The sequence below is a fragment of the Chlamydotis macqueenii genome, chromosome 1, assembly GCF_036417535.1.
Source record: "Chlamydotis macqueenii isolate bChlMac1 chromosome 1, bChlMac1.mat, whole genome shotgun sequence".
Classification (NCBI taxonomy): domain Eukaryota; kingdom Metazoa; phylum Chordata; class Aves; order Otidiformes; family Otididae; genus Chlamydotis; species Chlamydotis macqueenii.
Genome location: NC_141556.1, coordinates 7,816,054 through 7,838,322, shown reverse-complemented (window position 1 = coordinate 7,838,322; position 22,269 = coordinate 7,816,054). Strand labels below are relative to the sequence as shown.

General features: G+C 46.9%; 1 protein-coding gene across 2 annotated transcripts in view; it reads left to right on the top strand.

The window, feature by feature from the left end:
* Positions 1-22,269, top strand: part of FRMD4A (FERM domain containing 4A) — a 223,853-nt gene that overhangs the window by 102,330 nt on the left and 99,254 nt on the right. For both annotated transcript variants that reach the window (XM_086745341.1, XM_086745347.1), the window contains exon 3: positions 17,944-18,038. In XM_086745341.1, the coding sequence (XP_086601467.1) occupies positions 17,944-18,038 (95 nt within the window). The remainder of the gene's footprint in view (positions 1-17,943; positions 18,039-22,269) is intronic.

The window sequence follows — 22,269 nt, the reverse complement described above, 5'->3', positions numbered from 1 at the left end:
CTCTCTCATTTGAGGATGTTTCAGCAGCAGATACCTGATGAGAATGCTTTTCCACTTGGACGCTGCCTTTACTCCTTCTCCATCCCTATCGCTAGTGGGCAGGGGATGGACAGGTCCATTTTTTGAGGTTCGGTCCAGGCTTATCTTAGAATCATAGACAGTTTGGGTTGGAAGGGACCTTCAAAGGCCATCTAGACCAACCCCCCTGCGAGGAACAGGGACATCTCCAACCAGATCAGGTTGCTCAGAGCCCTGTCCAATCTGGCCTTGAATGTTTCCAGGGATGGGGCATCCACCACCTCTCTGGGCAACCTGTTCCAGTGCTCCACCACTCCCAGTGTAAACAATTTTTTCCTTATATCTAATCTGAATCTAAATCTTCTTCTAGTTCTTTGATTTTTCATGTCTTCTGAGCACCTAGAGAGTTTATACAGATAGGTTATAGGTACTAATGTGCTTTAAAGAGGACAAAGCACCACTCATGCCCCTGACCTGGTCCATCGCAGGGGACTGGGTGCATGTTTCTCACGACTCCCTGCTCCACAGTTTCCCTCTGCTCCTCTCACGGTCAGAGCCAAACTGGGACCACAGACAGCAGCTAGGATAACCCTCAAGCCCCAGTGACTCCAATGTCCTTTCTCCCTGCACCCATGTCCCATTCACTGGCCTCCTGACACTCCTCTGGCAACCACAGCTCCATCAGTACAAATATCTGCGTGCTCCACCATGGCTTTGGGTCCAAGTTTGGGAGCAGGGCATGAGATTTGCCTTCCAGCAAGACACAGTATATCCCTGAAGATGGAGACCCCACAGCCAAATGTTTCCAGAAACCTGGGTGATCACTTTTCTATGTATCCAGGATTTTCTCAAATAATTCAGCAAATGTCTCTGAGATACAGAAGCACTGGCAGTCAGGCACATTTGGTATGATCCAGAGCTTGTCACAAGCATTTTGCACAGCTCTGGCTCTTGGGCACTAGTGAATGGTTTTAAAGCAGTCCTTTCCCTGAAAAACACAACGGAGGCAGATAGCACGAATTATTATTTATTTTCACCGTGTGGACAGTTGATCAGTGACAGATGTTTCTAATTGCATTAAGCAAGTGGAAATAATGAGAATTAGATAGCAGATTCTCCAGGAATTTACATTTAGATTGAGTTACAATTTGATATTAAAAAAGCAAATTCAGTGTAGACACATTGATTCTTCAGCAGAAATGGGAGCCGATTATTTTTAATCATTATTTGATTATTTAAAAATGAGTTGTGTTATTGTACTTAAAAATATTTTACTCCCGGGGATGATGTAATATGTGCTCTTTATGTCTCCTGAAAAAGATATGGGGCAATGAAATTGTTCATCAGCAAACATCTCCACCTCCCCATCTCACAGTGCTTGTGCAAAATTTGGCCGATGTCGGGATGGCGACGCCCAGATCGGGCTCACCCAAACCGTCTGCATCCCTGACAAATTGAATTAAGTTGCACTGATGGAAGACAAGCTGCACGCCCTCCCTTAGGCACCACGCTATGCCGAGCTTGGCACGAATTTCAGGTTGATTATCTCCGCGCCGGGCGTTGCGTGCAGCTGACGTAAAGGCAGCGAGGCAGAGCAGAGGTGGGTGTGCATGCTGGAGCGGGGTGGGGGCAGCGAGCGGGGCTTCGGCGCGCAGGGAGGAGCAGCATCAGCTGCCTCCAAATGACACATCTATGACAGTTATCTCCCAATTCATGCCAAGAGGAAATGAGCTGTGGTTCAAACCACTTGAGGTTTTCCTTTTGGGACTCCGTTGCAGTTTTTTTTTATTTTATTTTATCTCCTGGATTTCAAGTTCAGCTTCAGACACAGAAATGTGTGAGTTCCCCTGTCAGCAGAGAGGGGATTTATGTGCAGTGCAGATTATTGTATGTCTCTGTTAAGCATAGAATCCAAGCTATAATATTTTTTTAACTAACTAGTTGGCTTAGCTTTTTTTTTTTTTTTCCTTTTGCCTAATGAGAGCCTTATCCAGAACTCCTTGAAGTCAGAGTCTGTCTATCAGCTTCAGTAGGCTTTGGATCAGATTTCAGATCACTGATTCATTATTAATTACACATCTGGGACTCCCTTTTCAAAGAATTCATTGTTAACTAAATTCACTTTTAGACATTACAGTCTTGGCATTCTTGTGCATTTAATAAAAGTCTGCCAAACCAGCAAAGAGCCATAGGCCAACTTCTCTTCTGTATTGATGGATGAATCTCTACCGAACAGCAGTGGTTTACACTGGAAGGATATAACATATCTCTTTGCTCTCATCCAACCACTTGCTGTCTGAAATTAAGTCTATGTTTGAAACTTTTGCCTTTTTTTGTGATTTCTCCTCACTTTTTCTTAATTTATCCCTACCAGCAAGAGTTCCTTTGTGGATTCAGGCATTGCAGGGTGAAATACCTTTGCTACCTAATTTCCTTTCTCTTCGAAGAGATACTGTCATCTGCTTCCTAGGACAAACTGCAGCCACATCTTCAGAGTCTCCTGGAAGAGCAGATGGGCAGGCAGATGTTCTCCTGATCCCCACAGCAAGTAGAACGGAAAATGTCTTTCTCAAGATATATGGTCTTTTCTGCAGTCCGTGATAATCTAGTTCAAGTCCAGCCATCGAGACAGTAAAGTGACCGAGGAGCCAGTTTGGAAGGTCTGTTTGCACATAAGGATAGTGTTTTGTGGGGGGAATATGCAGAAATACAGATTTTCCTACTGAAGTCCGCTCAGTAGGAGGCTAGGCCCTAGGTGAAGAAGCAGGACATGTTATGGTGTGATTTCATGGCACAGGGTATTTCCCACTTCGCAGCTGAAGCCTGTACAGGTTTCTCCTGTGCTGCAAGCAGGGATCTCCTAAGCCGCGCGCAGCCCATCCTTCACTTCTACAGGCCTACCTGGACACTTCAGGAAGGCAGAATGGGGCAAGTTCTTTTTTCTTCTCCTGATGCCAAATCAGAGTTTAAAATGGCTGAATGGTACCAGTTAATACCAATGTCCAAAGAGACTGTGGGGATAGATTCAGATGACAGCTACCCAGTTTCCAAAGCTTTCACTTGATCTACAACTGTTTAAGTTATTTGGAAAGGAAAATCAATAGAAATGCAGCTGTCACCATTTAAATAATGAAGCTCTGAATGTTTGTCAGAGGCTGACATCCACTGAGTTCATGGCACGCTTTCAGTTTAAGGGATAAAACTCACCACAGAGTTGTGGAAGGGACTATGAAGGAAGAGAGGATTGTGACACTGGGGCACTCAAACCCCGGAGTAGTTAAAGCAAATTCCCCACTGCAAGTCAGACATCTCTCCTGTTTCATCAGAGAGAAGGACAAAACCCTTCCTCTGCCCAAATTCACCTTCCTCGGTTTTTCAGAGATCACATTAAATGCAACTATTCTCTTCACCTTCACATGTGAAGTGCAACTCTTTCCCAAACTGCAGCACTTCACCATTAGAAATGATAAAGGCATCTACTCTTTGAGTAGGGGCAGGTTTTGGGGTGGGTCTGCAGCCATCCTGTCACACAGGCAGTGTGATCGCTGGCCAGTCAGCAGAGATGCCTTTCATTCCCAGAGGGCCACCAAGATCTCCAGCATCATTTTCTGGAAGTCTTTATGCTTCCAGCAGCAGCATTTAGCAGCAGCATAACAAGGCTCTGATCCCCAGGCTGGCCCAGCTCCTAAGACTTTGGCTGTGACTCAAATAAATGGTCCGGGAACAGTCTCTCTGATTTCCCTGCCCACGCTGTTGTAGGACCTGCTCCTGCCCATCTTTCCCATTGGGTTTAATGAAATCAGGAGCAGATACAGTTACTTAGTCACTTCGATCTCACTTTCTTGCACCAAGCAGCAAGGAGATGTCTGGGTGAGACTCTGAAAGAGGCTTTCTGGAAGGTAGCAAGAAGGTTTGACTCTTCCTCAGGGAAGAGGAAGGGCTCCAGCATCCTTTGAGGGCAGGCAGCCACTATCCTGTCCATGAGGGAAGTGTGGTCCCAACACCAGTTGTGGCGGAGGACATCAGTCCCTAGTTCTGTTCACAGAGAGATGTGCTTGGGCTTGGGGCACTGTGGGTGAGTCCTTAATGCAAGGAGAGAGCGTCAGCTGCAGTGTAAGGTTTGGGTCGACGTCACGCCATCTTTCCTTTCCTTGCAGTGCCGAGCAAGTTCTTAGATATTTTGAGGGAAGAGCTGTGCTGTCCTTGGGTTAAAGCTGACTGTGCATTTTGGCAGCATATCTCAGACCCCTTAGCTCCAGTTGGCTCAGCTCATGGCTAGCAGCTCCCCGTGCCATGCCAGTGCATGGCTCGTTTGGTCTGCTCTTGGCTCCTCTGCAGTGTTCCTGAGCAGAAAATGCCCCAAATCCTGCCTCTGGGACACCAAGCCTGTAGGCATACACATGACATTTCAATTCAGAAGCCGGACCACCTTTGGAAGTCAGTCCCAGTCCCAAACCAGTGGGTAAAGACCACTAGGGCCAGTTATAAACCTTGTCCTTAACCTTCATTCTGCCAAAAATATATGAGGCAGGCAAGGATTCCCTCTACCTGAAATGAAAGCTCATGGAGAAAGAAGTGGGCATGACCATTTCTGGCCATTGCCCCTTTCTCCAAGCTTGGAGGCACTCCACTCAATCTGCTCCTTGAAGTGCCCCGTCCCTGTTCCTCTTTTTGTTGACATGTGTGACTGCTGCATGTGGTGACTGCTGTGACTGATGGAGGGCACTAGTCCAGAGGATCCAGGCATCTTCCTTGCCATGTCCCAAGGCATGCTGGACACATAAACCTTCGCTTCAAGCGGGCCACACACAGTCAGTTGGCTCCGTATATAAGCTCTGAATGTACGGACTCACTAGGGAAGACTGCAGATAGTGCTTAATATGAGCAGCTGAAGGCAGAAGGAGTTTCTGTCCTTTGCAGATGACAAGTTGTTGATTTTCTTCATTTCCTGTGAAATAACCATGATTTTATTGCAAGTCCAATCTTTGATTATATTCAGCACCTTCTGCTGGCTCAAGAAGCAAAGACTCTTTTGGGGGCTCATCGAGAGTGGAGGGGATCCCCTCTCTTGGAGGACAGGGTGTGTTAGACCCTGCCTTATGGCCCAGCAGAGTCACAGGCAGGTCATAGCCATCACTCTGGTGAACTCGGGGCCACACTCACACAGAGGAAATCAGAGGCCAGACTATCAGTGGGGATGTAAGTGGAGTAGCACTAATGCCTTGGGAGCTGGACCTACACAATGCATTATTCCTTTATTCAGCTTCAAGGTTGAAGCGGTTTGCTTAGCTATCCCATTTCTTGTAGTCTCTGACCACTCGGCTCCCCATAGCATCTGAGCTTTGCCACCAGGCATTAAGCAATGCAACCAACATCTGGCAAGTGAGGCTCAGCCTCTCTCTCCTGACCTTCCCAGGGGAAGGACTGTCCATCTGATGTGTAGTAATTTCATAGCATTCTTTACATTTGAGTGTATTAAGCCAAACGCTTCAAAACATCGTGGTATGTTCTTAATATAGCAACTGTAACTGTACAGATAATTAAACTGATGAGAGCATCCAGGAAGACCAATATGCTTCAACTCCAAGCTCTTTAGTGGAGAGAGTATCTAATATTGCTGTATGGATGGAGAATCTACCAGTGGAGTCAGCTGTCTTGACTACATCCCTAGGTATAAGTACGGATAAAGAAGATTGATGCGCAAAAGCCTATGCACCCGTTACACTTCTGAAGTCATCCGCCTTCCCCAGTCGCAGCACATGAGGACGTAGCTCTTGTTAAGTTTAATTAATTTCTCTGCACTCGTAAACCCTGTGTAGGATAAAATGGGAAGATTTAATTCTATACCTCAGACCTAGCGCTATTACTGATTTTATTTACCTTTATTGCCGTTAGATTTGCTAAAATCTAACCTAGCTTATTATGATTCATAAGATGGTCTTGTAGATTTTGCATGTTTTTTTTATAAATGATTTTAATGCATTTAGAAAATGTGCTATAAAAATAAGCATTCACTTAGCTTATTAAATACTTTCAGCAATGAAGCAGTGACTTTGAGGATGGAAGTAAACATCCTTATTCAGGAGAGAATTTAAAAAGCAAAGAGAACGTAAGAATGCAGCTAAGCTAGTATGTCTTGGGAAATGATTTTTCCTTTTCCACATCAGCAATAAGAGATCAAGAGCATTTCCAAGCACCAATTTCTGTAGACTGGATGAAGGGAGATGGACATTTCTACAGTTGATTTGAAACCGGATGAACTAGACCGCTTCAGAGGTTTACAGTCGAAAAGATAAATGGATTGTGTGAGCTGTCCAATTTCATTACGTGCCCTAGCCAAACTCTTTCTTTAATGTTTGATAGAATTATGACCAAATATTTCAAAATAAAAATGCTGACCTCTGTAGAAATTGTTGTTGACCTTGTCAGGGTAGCTTCAATGCTTAAAAAGAATACCAACAATCTCTCAGTGATATAAAACTTCAACAGATGCTACCAAATCAAAATATATATAGAAGGCAGCTGATTATTCACACTGGCCGAGCTTTTATCAAGCCCTGTTGTCGGCTGAGTGTGAAATGGATTCCTGCCACAGAAAGTTGGCTCTGAAGCTCGCTTCATGTTCAAAGTTTGAATTGCCACATGCGATACAGTCGGATGATTTAAAACACAATTGACTTTCTTGCAGCAGTTGACTATCCTGTTTCAAAACTGTACATATCTCCAGAAACTGAAAGGCAAGTACGCATGAAGACCCAAAATACTTTAAGCTAAACATTTACAATACAGAATATCTGCATACATTTGTCATGTTGGAAACACTTTCTTAAACTGGGCCATACAACTTTCAACCCAGCATGCTACATGAATGCCAGATCCCTGTCTTTTTCCCTCTGCATTAAGAGAAGAGTTTGAACCAAAGCTCTGTACACAAACCCTCTTAACTCTGCAGCAATTTGCATCTTGAGCTGCTTCAGTTTGTATTAATTCAGCAGCAATCTCCAATCGGAGAGCTCCATCTAATCTGGTCTCTGTATCCATCACTGTTGTGTGCCACGTGCAAAGAAAGGCGAAAAAATCCTCTGCAGGCTCCAGTTCTGTGATAAAAGCACGAGATATGCTTAGTCCCACTAATATCTTAAATTGATTTACAGATAACTGCTATGAAATCCAAAATTCAGCCAGCATCTCTGCTGGTATCTCTGTTGCAGAAGCAACTTCCACACGTTAAATATCTGTGTGTTGCAAAAAGAGACTTTTTTGACTCTTTGCAAGGGTGAGGGAAAGAAGAAGAGTTGCCTGGCTACCCAGGGTTCCTCCAGGCCACTCAAGGATGTCAGAGTGTAGGAGTAGGCTAAAAGGAGAGTTATACAAAGCAGAAAATTTGTAACCCAAGTAACAAAGTCAGATGTGTCACGCCAGTGTAACTCAGAAGATCATCGCATCCTTTCTTGACAGCAGGAAGCAGATCTAGCACAGCATTCCTCCTCCTCACCTAAACAAGTCAGAGGAAAGAAAAAACAACAGCCTGAGTTTCTCTTGTATTTGGGGAGTCCACGTCCAGGGACTGAACCCAAGAGCTGAGGTTACAACAGCACAAATCTCTGTTGCTTGGCCAGGTTGCAGGGCCCTTCACCATGGCACCAAACCCAGTGGAGGGGACAAAGCCTCATGCTCCGCCCGTTGGATTGGTATTTCATGAGCTAATTCGTCTGATTTAGGAATACATGAAGGGTGGATTTGTTTACCTGATTGTGACAACTGATGGCCAATTTGGGACCATCCTATCTCTGGCTTAGCTCATAGGGGAGGAAGATCAACTATTTTGTCTGTACCAGTAGAAGAAACAAATCAGAAGTTGCTCACAGGCTCTGCCTGTATCCAGGTGGCTAAACTCTCTTCCTCTTGAATGAGGTGGATGGATCCATCCTGACATCTAGAAGTGGTTCCTAGCCCAAGATGTCCCCCAAATGGTGCTCAGGTGTTGCCTGGGAGAACGTTAGCTGGCACAGGCCAGCACTATGCAGTGCTGCAGTCTGGACATCAGCCACGTCCATGCTATGACCCTTTCCAGGTTACCAGTACTGATACAGCCAGTGCTGCTAAACCACAGGGATGCAAGTGCCAAATATGCCTAGTCCCAGTTATCTGGAGATCAGGTGAATTGGGAGATACTTAAGTCACTGTGACCTTGAAAATAGTGTTTTACTTTGAAGCACAGATGCTTCTATCTTCTGCTTATGTGAAACCGATGGTCTTCAGCCAGGGCAAACTCCTCCTGCACGTGGATATCTTTGAGAATGATTTGTGGGCTAGTGAATCCAGCCATCACAGCTGGGAATGGGTTGGGTTTTTTTTCTGCTCTACAGGATCTGAATTTGTTTGAAAGTCGATTGTTTGAGTTCACATGAGTGGGTACCTTTTTCATACCAGTCTTTCTGAGTTTGCACCTCATAAATTTGCTCTAAATTCCCTGACAGCTCAAAAAAATCTCTGTCAAAACTCTCAAATTTGGGATGGATTTTCATTAAAATCATATTAACCCACAGAATGCAGCTCCTGACAATACTATAAGACCTCCCATGGAGTTCAGAGTCGTCTCCTGAAAACACAGCATTTGCTAGAGTAAACTCACAGCAAAGCAAGCAGCCAGCCAGGCTTGTCTTCAGGAGTGTCTTGTACAGGACAAAATAGATTTGATGTTGTGTTAGGATTTGGGAGGAACCCAAAGAAAGATCATAGAGGAAGGATCTGTTTCCTCCAACCATCCAGAAACAAACCTAGAAAGTTTAAACAAGGAATAATAAAAGTTGCATGCGCAAATTGTCTAGGGGCAACTTTTAAACTTGCTTCAGTGATGTTTTCATGGCTAATTAGCTGAGCCGGCAGTGACCTTGGCAGTGTAGCAAAAGCAATTTTTACATCAGTCAGCATAAGGAATTCCACATTTTCTATCAAATCCCTCCTAAAAAGATGCCTGCTTGCCCTTGCAATCCGGGTTTGCTTCTCCAGTTGGCCAGATCTCACTCAGTTCATGCTCCTGGGCACTATTGGGTTTGAAAGGACTTGAGGGTGGCTGCATATGGTGTTACCCTGCACAATCTCTTTTACTGCCCGGAAAGATTACCCAGGGGGAATGTCAGGATTTTGACCACTTGCCTCTGATTCTTAGGCCTCTGGAAATCCTGTGCAAAGGGCTGCTTGTGCACGCACAGATCAGCGCGCTGGCATATGGGAGGTACCTTGGAAGACAGTGGACCTGGCACAGATGCTCCGTGAAAGTGATATGCATCTAGCCAGCACGTCCAGACTGCATAACGCAGAGATGCAGACTCTTGGTTCCTGCTGGCACCCCAAGTAGCTGGGGCAGACCAGGATATCAGTCTGGATGCCAAAACCAGCATCCTCTCCCCAACCTTACAGAACACAGTGATGCAGATCCCTCCGCGGGATGTCGTGCCTGAAGCAGTCACCAACTTTCCTTGTGCATCAAAACTATGGATGAAAAAACACAGGCGCAAAGCTGGGGCCAGTCACAAAATTCGGCTCTTCCATCCTCAGCCCATCAGCTGGCTCTCCCAGTTGTACGCGGGGACGTTAGCGGCTCCCAGCAGACAGGGAGGAGATGGAGCAGGCAAAGGGCTCCGGGAGGAAAGAGGGAAGCACTGAGGCTTTTGTCATGCATGAGAGCAAGGTCTGGGCACGGAGCAGTGAAGAGGGACAGATTTCCCATCCGAGCACCAGTAGCAGCTGGCTGGTCTCTTTGGATGCAGTCACCTGAAAACGCTGCTGGAGTCGTGGGATGATACAGAAGACAACAGAGAGGAACGGGGTCACTGGGCATCGATGCAGACCCCATCTGAATGGAGGAAGTGTGCAGCTGCCTCCGTGTCGGGCAAGAAGGGGAAGAGGGATGCTACAGACCCCAAAGTGTCTTTTTCCTCCCACCAACTGCTTCTCATTTTGGCTTTGGCATGAATTTGCCATGCAGACTGAGCCGACTCATGCTCTTTGCTTTCTCTAACTACAAAAATATTTAAGCAGATTCACAGTGCTAATATGTAGGAGAATTACAGAGTGTCAGCAATGGCTTCTGACTTAAGATATTGAGTGTCAGGTATTAACTGAACCCAGAAATGCAGCTATCTGTGAATATTTCTAAGGCAACTTGTCAGGAGGGTGTTTCTAATCCTTTTACCAAACAGACTTTTTTTAAAACTTGAGGATTTTTTTGTCTTTGTCTCTCTGACCCTAATAAATCTTAATTCCCACAACTTGCGGGTGTTGACTTTCCAAGAAAAACATCAATGACACTCTGTCACCACCCTCCACGTTCCCAAGGAGGCGGCTGGAGGCAAGTTGTCTCATTTTCCTATGTAAATGAAGAAAAGAGATTTCCAGAGCCAACGGCTGACTCTGGGAAAGAGGCGCTGTGTGTGCCAGCGCAAGCAACGCTCCCACCGCCGGTTCCCAACGCTGACGGAGTTCAGCTGTTTCGTGATAAAAAATAAGGCGTTCCCTCGCCAAGCATCTTGCATTTCAATGAATAATTTTTCACCCAGCTACATCCCAGCCTGCTTTGATTACATGCGCTCCATATACTGACACAGTAACAGAGTTGAGGAATGGTGGATCTCTCCCATAAGGGGAATTGCAAAACTGAAACCCCTAAGGCCCCAAGGCTTCAGCCTGAGCAGTTTTGTACAATGTTATTACACTGAATTCAGGCAAGATGATAGCTGAAAGGTTCAGGGTTTTTGGTATTTACATAACATTACTATGGAGCATCTCTGGATTTCTCTTTTCTTCGGAGTGCGTAAAATGGGTTAAACAAGGGGATGGCAGAGCTGATGGCAGAGCCAATTTGACAAGAAGAGAATTGCACGAGTGAGTGACAGTTCCATGGCCCCTGGATGAGAGATTTTGGTGTTTCACGCACAAGGAAGCAGGGGCAGGAGGGAGTTAGGGTCCGTAGCTATCGCGAGGTAATGTACTGCCTAATCCATACCAATGTACGCGTGCTGCTGGCCTTCAGCAGATAAGGCTGCTGGCCATTGAATAACCAAGGCCTCCAGGAACAGAGGGAGCACAAAGGGTCTATAGGCACCTGTACTGCCCTTATCACCGTGGTGTGGGAGCACAGCTTGGTAGCTGGCTTTAGCAGATGAGCTAATTCAGCGGAGGCACCTGGAGTTTGCTTCATTAGCAAATGATAAGAGTTGGTGGAGGGGAAGAATTGCGTGCAAATCACCGTTTTGCACTTTTATTTCCTCCTGATTGCACTGCCCAAGGCTGGAGATGGGCAAGAGCTGCTGCTAGCTGACCAGAGTGTTGTACCCTGCCTGGTGGTACCACGCTGGCCACGACTGAGGCAGGAATTACTCTCATGCAAACCTCTTTTTCCTCTCTGCTTTCCCTGCTGATGGACTGGCCACACCACACACATACCCCCCAGCCTACATTTCAACTCCAGCCATCAAAGAGATGCTTTTCAAACATTCAACCTTTGAATGTTTAGCAAAATTGGACGGAGTCCCCAAGACTCAAGAAGCTGGTTTGAAGTAGACACACTTCATGGTCCATCCTGTAGAAACCAACACGCCGGACAGCATCTGCTCTGTCTGTGCTCATAAATAAAATAGGTCAGGGCTCACTGGCTGGACTGGAAGCCATGTGGCACAGCCCGGCTTGTGTTCCTAGGGGTAAATCCCTCTCTCCCCCAAACAGGGTGACCATGCTTGAGACCGTGTCTGGCGTGGGCTACTCCCTGGTGGCTTTGGCTTGGAGGGTTCCAATGGACCAGCCTGCACCAGCACGTGCTCACAGTTAAATAGCATCGATTCCAGAGAGCTCTAGAGCCTGTGCCCGATCACAGCTGGGTTATCAGCACAAAATTAGTGCAGGCTGAGCACTGCAAACCATCTTTAGCATTGCAGCACTTGGCGTAGCAGTGCCTCATCTCTATATTATAGAATCACAGAATCTTGAATGGTTTGGGTTGGAAGAGACCTTTAAAGGTCATCTAGTCCAACCCCCCTGCAAGGAGCAGGGACATCTCCAACCAGATCAGGTTGCTCAGAGCCCCATCCAACCTGGCCTTGAATGTTTCCAGGGATGGGGCATCCACCACCTCTCTGGGCAACCTGTGTCAGTGTTCCACCACCCTGAGTGTAAAAATTTTTTTCCTAATATCTAATCCGAATCTACCTCCCTCTATTTAAAAAACATTATATTCTTGTGATATATCTCGCTGCCAGTCCCTCCAGCAAGGAGACAGTGGATGGTAGCGGTCTTTTTAATCTAATGAAACGAGGCATTACTAAGTGTGATCTCGTTACCTGGTTCCCACAGTTCAGCATGCCTCCGTGCTCGATGGATTCGAGCAGCGTGCATCTGTCCATATGCTGAAACGATGCATTTCTCAGAAACCTTCTGCCACAGAGAATTTGGGAAAAGCTATGAAATGGGGGAGGGGGAAGGGATAGGCATGTTTGACAGTTAATAAAACAATAAAACATTCTTTGCGTGTGCCTGCCTTTCTAGGGACATACCAGCAGCTGCTAATACCATGTCATCTGGTTTTTATTCATGGCACTGCTGGACTGTGGATAGATAATCTCTCTCTATAACTCACTCATTTCTAAGCGTAATGGGAAGCTGTCACTGAGAAACATGCTTCTCTGCCAAAAGTGGGCAGCCTGTGTTTCCACTGGGGAAACACACAACTCTGGAGTTCCTCGGGCTGCTCAAATCCCAGTAACATTGTCTTTTAATTACACTGAATATTTAATACTGGAATGCTTGTGTTTCTGCTGTATTTTCCATGATGACTGACAGAATGATCTTCTGAAGCTACAGAGAAATCCTTGCGCTTCTCTGATTTTGCTGGTTGAGATAGGCAGATGTTTATTCCCCAGGCGCGGAGCCAGCTGAGGCACCCGTGGCTGGGTAAAACGAGCTCCTGGTTGCGCCCATGGTGGGCTACCTGTTTCGCAGCCCCCAAGGAGAGCCTCCTTGGACAGTGCATTGCTGTCTCAGGGCAGGATTTGGCCCGAGTCAAGTTAGATATTTACAGTGTTGATCCTCAGCTGAGTCAATCACGAAGCCCTCTTGGAGAGAAACAGGTATTTGTAAGACTTTGGGTCTGGTTTAGGATGAGACTAGTTGCCCGACAACCTTCCCCCAGGCTACAAGGAGATTCTTCTCCCCAGAAACCATCTTCATCCTCCTCCCATCCTGTGGCCAACACATGCCCATAATACAGCAGTATCATCACTAAACCTGTGTGACAATGACCAGATCTAGGGCTAGGAGGCACCAAAATGAGTTTTGCGTGTCACCTTGTATAGCAAAGCCTTGCTCTGCATCACCTGCATCTCCCTCCTCCTTTTCCTCTCTCCAGCACTGCAGAAGTCTCCTGCGAGCAGATCCCAGCCTGCTCCCCTCGTGGGTCCAGCAGCCCATGTTAGTGGGGTCACCTCAATGAGAACTCATCCAATGTTTTTTGACATTGAATTGGTATGATGCATCCCTCACGCAGCCTCCATCTCCCCTTCCCAAGGCGCTCTCAGAGTTGCCCTTCCCCTCCCCACTTGTCTTTGGCACTTGCCATGCTCTGCCACTATCCAGGAAAGTTGCCTTCATGTCTAATTGGGAAGAGACACCTGGACAGAGTGCACCTGTATATAGTGTCTCCACATAGAGATAACCGCAGTGCATGGAAGAGGGACTCATCCCCTGCGGTTAATTTGTCAGCACTGAATGCTCCTTAAAATAGAGCCAAGGAGATAAAGACAGAGCCTGGATGTTGCACACACTGAAGTCGTCGTATGGGAGGTTCTTTAAGCAACGGGGAGATGCAGGGAGGCAGCCCCATGGTCCCATCAGTACCTTCTTACACTCTTTGGTGCCTCTCCAGAGGCTTTCTTGGTGCAGGTTCAAGTCACAGAGCTGCTATTGACCTCCCGACACCACTAATAAAGCTCTCCCTTTCCTCTAAGTCATTATTTGTGGAGAGGAGGGAGGGAATGAGTTCACTGCTTCAAGGCTGCAGGAGCTGGGGTTGCAGAAGAGCCCCGGCCGTATGCTCGCTGTGCTCCTCGCTGCTGAGGCAGAAGTGATTTGTGATTGCAAAGCACCACGCAGCATTTCAGATAATCCTCTCAGGCATGGCCCAGGGCACAGTGAAGGCTGTTTGGGTAATTCTGCTAGTAAGGAGGCAGCCCTAAAGAGTTTCTGCTCTCCTCCCTCTCTAAGAGTGGAAAGAGAAGCACTCTGATGCTTCAGAAGCCAGGTTTGACTTCGCAGAAGGGCTGCCCACCAAACAGATGACCAGGAATCCCCTGGATGATGCACTGATGCCATCATGCCTGGCAGGTGGGTCCATTGACCCAGTACTGGGGTATGAAGTTTTGTGAAAAGTGCCCTTGTGTTTGCAAGTCCAGAGAGCCCATGCTGCAAAGTGCTGCCTGTCCTGGGCTGGAGCAGGAATTGGGGAGTACGGGTAGGAGTCCAGAGCTGGGAAAGCACCAGGCTTACTGCCATGCAGAAAAGCTTCAGGGACAGTGTCCTTGGCTACGAAATGGCCGGTGGGTGAGCCAGAAACTCCACTACATGAAAGCGTGGGTCCCTCAGCCCTTCCTCCTGGCAGGGGGAGAGCCCTCCCCAAGAGCAGGCTCTTCTTCCCCAGGCCCACCGCTCCCACGTGCTGCGACCACAACCAGGGCCCTGCTGATTTGTCTAGTAAAAATAACGGTGGATTTACAGTGCATTGTTCTTCACGTGCATTTCTGCAAAGAGGGAGGGAGCAGCAGGGGAAACCCTGGCTGAATAACGTTGCTCTGACAACCCCATCCCAAGTTCAGGCCCACCAGCTGCTCCCCCAGGCTGCTTTTTGTGATGCAGGTTACATGGAAGACGCCAGGAAGGTGTGGGTAGGAAGGAGAGGAAGAGCAGCAGATGCACAGGGGTCTCAGCAGCTGCCCCAGAAACCAGTCCCCATCTTCTTCAATGTGTCTGTGACGGAAGTTTTCTTAATGCAAAATGAATATCCCTCTGAAAAATGAAGTCCAGAAATTAATAATGAATTAAAACAACTTGCCACAGGCATCGCTAATGAGCTCTTTGTCTGTGCGGCTCACATGAAAGGAGGTCATTGCTCAGCCGTTCCCATCGCGAACAGCAAGCAGATTAACCGTTAACTTTGAGCGCGTGGGTCCCTCCTGAGACAGCAGGACGGGCTGCAGCTCGGCGTGTGCTCGGAAGGGTTTTCCTGCCCTTATCCCTGTCTTGGAAGTTTGTCTTGATAAGTCTCTGCTACCTGGAGAAGACACCTTCCTCCTCTCCCCTCTGAAGACTCAGGTTGCCCATCTGTGTTGGGAGGACACAGGACTCATCGCACTGGAAAGGACAATAACCTTGTAGAGCTTAAGAGGAGAGTGGAAAGTAATCTTGGAGGGGACTAGCAGGGCTTAACTTCACTGCCGTAAGCCTCTTCAGGGACGCTGGCCCTGAAGTAACTAAGCTGGCACCGCTCCAGTGCTGGGTCTGCATCTATTGTTCTTTCCCCTTATCTTGCAAGGCAAAGGGTTATCCTCCCTTATCTGCCACCGCAGGCTTTGGAGGAGGTCCCAGGCAGGGACAGTGGAGATCGTGCCCCTGCCAAGCCCCAGGGGCAGGAGGGGGCCTGTGCTCAGAGAGGACCAGCTGCCACCAGGCAGTAGAGAAAGGAAGGCTGTCACACCACACCGACCACCTCTCCGTGGCTTCTTCAGCAGTCAGGTCTCGCTCAGCAGAGATGAGGAGGCAACGTCACATTTACCCATCTTGCCTGGGAAGGGTGGCAGAAGGCAGATGCTTTCAGGTGCTGCTTCTCACTCGACGCCTGGGGCTGGATGCAGCAGTACGTGGGGTAAGGGATGCTGGGTGGGCATCACTCCTCCATGATGTGGCTGGACATCAAAAGGGGATTTTACCCCATGTCCAGTGACCCTTGTGACAGTGTTGACTGGCTGAAGCTGAGGAACCCATCACTTCCCCACATCCACAGCCTGTTTCACATCAGCCATTTATTGCTCTGTTCTGCTTTCCTGCAGAATGCGAAAGCCCAACCTGTCCCCTCCAAGTGCTTATCCCAGGTTTGGGAAAATGCTGCTGTGTTTGAGGCATGCTTTTTTGCCACCCTTGCCCTCTCAGGGGGCACACCCAGCCAGGCTGGCTGATGTCTTGCTTCCTTGCTTGGCACCACAATTGCCCGTTTATCAAATTACTGAGTCACTGACTACAGACTGTAGCTTGTCCTCAAAAAGCTCTGGGAAAGGGAGGTTCATCTTACAGGAGACAGGGATGCTGGGAATGTCCACCCCACCCAGCACAATGCCAGGAGAGAAGTATCTGAGGAGTCTCCAGAACGCCTGATGTAGCTGGTGTGCTCTTTGCTTGGGTCCCTGAAGGGACTCATGGGGACAGAGGGCATGACCATGGCCCCACACCTGGTCTGCTCAGCTCCGAGTGCCGTTCGGGAGTCAGTTCAGGAGTCTGGGAAAGGCAATGCAGCAGACAGCATAGATAGCAGCTACTTGAACAGTTGTGCCTGAGAAGTCTGACTCGGGAATTAAAATAAGGCCTGTTGCATCCCACCGATTCATTATCTGCCAGGCTGTTCTTCCTACACAGCAACTTATCTCGTGTTCGGAGGCTGCTTTAAGCTAGCACTGCTTTTAGGCATGGCTACTGCTTCTTTCTTTGCTCGCATGACCTAGAACCCGCCCTTGCGTGGGGTGCACAGACAAGGAGCCGTATGGATGCTGCTGGTAACCGCACCAGTAGATGGGTGGGTGGAGGATGGCATAACACTCACACGAATGCCGGAGAAGTGTTTCAGGCTTGGCTCAGCTGTGCCAGGTACAAGGACAGTGCTGGGCTTAGGACCATTTTTAGAGAGCAGTTGAGAGTCTTATGAATCTATTTGGAAATTATGTACAAATCATTTTTTTTTTAAAGACAAGCTGTGTTTGTATTTACAGGACAGGACAGTCAGTTAGGGCAGCAGCGTTCTCAGGTTCTCACCACTCAGTTTCTGCACAGCGTCATCATTTCATCTCCATTGAACAACAGGTTCACGTCTGGGGTAGCTCTGACTCAGCTGCTTGGCAGACTCGGTGCGGCAGTCAAGCCTGCAGACAGCTTTATTTTCACTGAGGTTTGCAGCACGGAGATTTGTAGACCAAATCCTTACGAGCACTCACCAGGGAATACTGTTGGGATCTCTGACCCCAGCTGTGCCAGTGCTGCTGCAACCATGGCAGCTCTGGGATCTGGGGCTATTACGGGTTGTGGGATCACAGCCTGGTCTACCCGGATCCTTTGTACCCCTGTGTGCGTTACTTTCCTCTCTTCCCTTCCAAGTGAGGACACATCCTTATGCCCAAATGACAAGCAATACTGAATGGAAAACTATTTTGTTCTCTCATTTACTTCTCATTTGGGCCTGTCACATCCTATCTTTTGGCACTATGTATTTTCTTAGTGTTATGAGCATGTATCTGTGCTCTGTGTGTGAGAGTGGGTGTCTGAAATGTGTTTGAAAAGGTCCTTGATAAAAAGCTTTAACAACTGAAATTATCAGAGGCATGAGTGAGCTGGTCGTGGTAGATCTGAGCACTGGCAGGCAGCAGGTCATCTGTCTACAGAGACTTTAAGCACTGAAGAGGTCAGAATCACCCGGTTTTTAGTATTTACTTAGGAGGGAAACTACTGCTCATTTCAAGGAGCTAATGGTGCTTGCAGATTTAACTTGAACACCAGAGGGAACATAAAAGCAAGAGCAGTGGAGTACCTTCACGGACAGCATTTCCCTCTAGAAGCACACTGCAGTTCTATCCAGGTTCTCCTCATTAATCGCTTTCTTTCATTCTTGTTTTCCAGCCCAAGCTTTTGGCCAAGGAGTTGCTTGACTTGGTGGCATCTCATTTCAACCTGAAGGAGAAGGAGTACTTTGGAATTGCGTTCACAGATGAAACGTAAGTGCAAGAAATCAAAGACCTAAGAGGCAACTCTTAGATTGTAGGAAATCTTGGTGGTTTCGTCCTAAGCAAAATGAGCACCGTAGAAGACCTGTGTACCCCAAGGTCCTATACGAAGGGCTAGCAAGGCACGGACCTCACACTGGAGTCTGTCCTGCACTGCCCTTTCTCCAGAGGTGTGGAGGCCTCTCACAGCAAGTTAAGCATTGCTGGAGGTGTACAGAGGCAGTACCAATCCCTTCCTAATCCCATGTTCAAAGAGTTGGTGTCATTTGGCATTGGTAAAAGGTTAGCTTAAGCTCTCATGGGCTTAAGATCCACTTGCTAGTTCAAAATTACTACCAGATTGGCGGAACTGTTCAATTAAAGTGTTAATCAATTTATTCACTCAAGCAGGCTTAAAAGTAATGCTAAATTATTTCAAGGAAAGAAAAAAAAAAACCTTCACAAAAATTATTCTATTATTTCTGATGTTTTAGATCCCGGATTAGAGTTTCTTTAAAAAGGGAAAGAAGAAAGTTTGGGAAAGGAAGGGATTGTCAAATTTAACATGAACAAAAAGCATTTTTAAATATAAAATTTCCATTGTGGAAAGGATTTGACCTTACCAGGAATCACACAACAGTCTTATGGCTGAGCTAAACCAAAGGATGGGACCCTGACACTGCAGTCACCTCAGGCAATGAGGGTGTTTGCCTTGAACCCCAGCTCCCAGAGTCCTAATATGACCACAAAATTTGAGGTTTTGTCTCAAGACAGACCATTTCTACCCCCTGTTTAAAAGGCAAGTATAAAATTAGCACTGGAAAAACATTAAAGGCCTGCCAAATGCTATGATTAGTCCTAGACTGTGACCTCTCAGTGCTACTGCACAGCCCCTGCTACTTGTTTCCAGCTGCCTGTTTTCTCTCTGTAGTTAGACTGTCCTTGGCATATGGACTGTGTCTTGTATGTGCTCCCACCATACTCCACCTTGGTTTGCAATAGGGGTTTTTTGTATATTAATCAGGAAGAGGCTTCCTACACCTGTATTGTTTTAAAAAAACAAGATTTTCAAGCTAATGCTGTTCCCAGAGTAGCTGAGTCAGCGGTCTTGCTGTCATGAGCCAGCTTCACTCTCCTGATGAAGTGGCAGCAAAATGTAAAGTATCTGCTAGAATAATGATTTGAGATCGGGCAATCAGAGGCTGTAGGATAATTGCACAAACATATCCACATTTAACTCAGCAGCAATTGCCCCTCTAGAGCCAGATCCTTTGGCAAGTTTTTGCCTTGGGCAGCCTGAGGCCATCTCAGGACACAGCTCCCAAGATGGAGGGATGCTCGGCACCAGGCAGGTGAAGAAGCAGGACCTGAATCAGAGGAGAGCCCAGAATCCATCCCATTTCACTGACGTGAGCAGCTCAGCCCTGTAGGAGATCTTCAACCCAACACAAATTAATGAGACTGGTCCTCAAAGGAGTAAAGGGGGCACTGGCAACTTGCAAAGCAGGAGGAGGAGATTCCTCTTCACCAGGGCATTATTTCTTACCCTAGAGAGTAAGTTACTCAGCAAGTAACCCCTGCCTGAGGGGTGCAAGCTTCCCTTTGTAGGGAAGCCAAAGCAGACTAAGAGATGAAGATGTTCTCTTAACAGTCCTAACAGCACAGGTTAAAAACAAGAAACACGTGTTAAACAGCAACCAGATAGCAGCTGAGCAAGTCCCAGCTCTCAGCTCAGCTGAGTGGGCACAGGGCTCCCCTGGGAGTGCAAAGGAAGCTAATGAGGAGGTGTCAGCAATTAGAGAGAGCCCAGCCTCCCCTGGGGCTTCCAGGTTTAACACAGAGCAGTGTGAGCAAAGATCTGGGTTAGTGATGGGAGGAAGCGCGAGAGGCTGTCAAAGCAGTGCTCGGAGATGCAGAGCAGATGCAGATGGATGCATGCTGTCTAGACAGGATTTCAAAGGGTGAGGTGATGGCACCCACTCACTTGGTCACCTTCTTGGCCTGTGGTCAAGATGGAGCAGGGTGCATTTTAGCAGGAGCTCAGCCAACCCAGAGGCAAGATTTGGGGAAACCTTCATTAAATCTAGTAAACATAAGCCAGCAACATGCCGATACGAAGCTTGGTCTGCGGCCCTTCTGCTGTCCCATTTTGAGTCTGATCCTTGCACTGAGGCTTTTTTAATGCTGTGGAAATAGCTTTGCCAAAAAAAAAAGGTATAATATTTTCTCCTCAGTTGTAAAAAGCTCTGAATAGAGTTGGCACAAACAGTAATTGTTTTATTTGGCTGAAGACAATAAAAAAATATATCTGGGGAGTTGGATTGGGTCTTGGAAATAGATGTCCCATGTCACCTTCAAAAAATAAACTGGGTGGTCTGTACCACATATCTTAACCTGCAATGTGAAATGGAAGTTTAAATACAATCCTTTCTTTTGAAAGTAGGAAAAACAGTCTCTTAATGTGTTTTTGCAGAGCTCCTAACACAGCCCTATAGCTGACACAGACCAGGTACACAAAAAGAAACCCTTTAATTCTGTGACACAAGCCCTCAGGGATTTCCTTGTCTTCACTCTGCTGAGTTTCCATGTGCCTTACTTGAAGGGAAGTCATAACCAGCTAAAAAAGAACAAGCCCGGTTCATAAATGTAGCCTGGAGTTGGCTAAATTGCAAGGTTAGAAAGAAGAAAAGCCACTAACATATTAAATCAATTCTTCTATTTAAGAGTAAAAGCTCTATGAGAGTAATTTATTTAGAAATGATTTGGACTGGGGATTTCCATTCATTAGTTGTGCTCTATCATGACAACCTGAGAAGAAAATCAATAGGAACAACCATTGCGTTGGCGACTTAATAGTTTCTTGTGATAATATAGGGTCATTACTGCATTCAGCGTGACTAAAATTAGATTGTCAGACTATTACGGAGGAGAGAATAACGCCTCCTATTTTAATGATCATAGGAACGCTTTATGGTGTGAGCCATTAACTCCGGGAGAGCACAGGTCAAAAGGGTGGCCCTGGACAGCACATGGGGCCAAGCTTCATGTGAAGCCAGAAGAGCTGTATGCTAGTTGATTAAGAGTGAAAAGGAATGGGCAAAGGGCCTTTTTTTTCAGCTGAGTATGAATCTCCACTGACCACCCTTTCCCTTGGCATCAGCTCTTCCAGCATTCACAGAGAGTAAGTAGCCAGGATTCCCCTTCTGTTCCCTGCAGATGCCCTGTCTGGGCCACGGGCAGGTTTTCCATGTCCTCTACTTGTCCTTAGACAAAAGTCACCTGCTCCATGGAGAACTACCAGTTTTTGGATCCCACAGCTCCCCCTCTCCACGTGCCCCACCAAAAGCTGATCCAAACCCCTTTGCTGATGCCTGTCCTCCCTCACCAGAGCAGAACCTACAAAGCTGCTTCTCCAGCTAGCCAAAAACTGGAAGGGATTGAGGCTCCCATTATTTGTGTTAGAGACTGTTCTAACAGGATAAGGTAATGACAGAGCGCCTTTGCTCAGTCCAGGATCCCATGGTGAAGGGAATGGCAAGGGGATGGAAGGGTGAGAAGAGGGAGAACAGGGTACTGCTCTTCCCTGGAATACTCTCTCATGTCTGGGAATTGGGGGAAAACCTATTTCCACCCTGCAGCCATGCAGCAGAGCCAAAATAAGGGACCAGATGTCCCACGTCCTGGTTGAACAGCCAGTCCAATGGAGGGTGCAGCTCTCAGAATAATGTCCTGCTCTGGCGTTAGACCAGTTCCTTTGTCACTAAGTTCACCATTTTGCAAAATCTGTATAGTTAAATTCATACAGCTCCTTGAGCTTTGCAGCTCCTCCAGAAGTATTTCTGCTGAAGGATTAAGACCTTAAACAAGAAAATCTGTGAGCTTAAAGGGCTTTCTTTTGTTTCTGTCATGACTGATGGAAATACAAAATAGTTTATATGGTTTACTATTATGTGAATTGGTCGTTCTCAATGTCTCTTAAATTCAACATGAGTTTGACACAGAAGAAGTGTGCATTGGTTTATTGGTCCAAATACCTTTATAACACAAATCAATGTGGATCCACTTTTCAGAAAACTGGACACTAACCAGTAAAACTGTACAAACAGAACCACCTGGAGGCAAAGTACTCATTGATGTACCACTTTTTACTGAAAGCACTGATAAAAGAAAACAGAACTACTGCATGCAATCAACAATGTGAACCCTGGGCACCAAAATCCATACTCAGTCTGTAACCTAAATA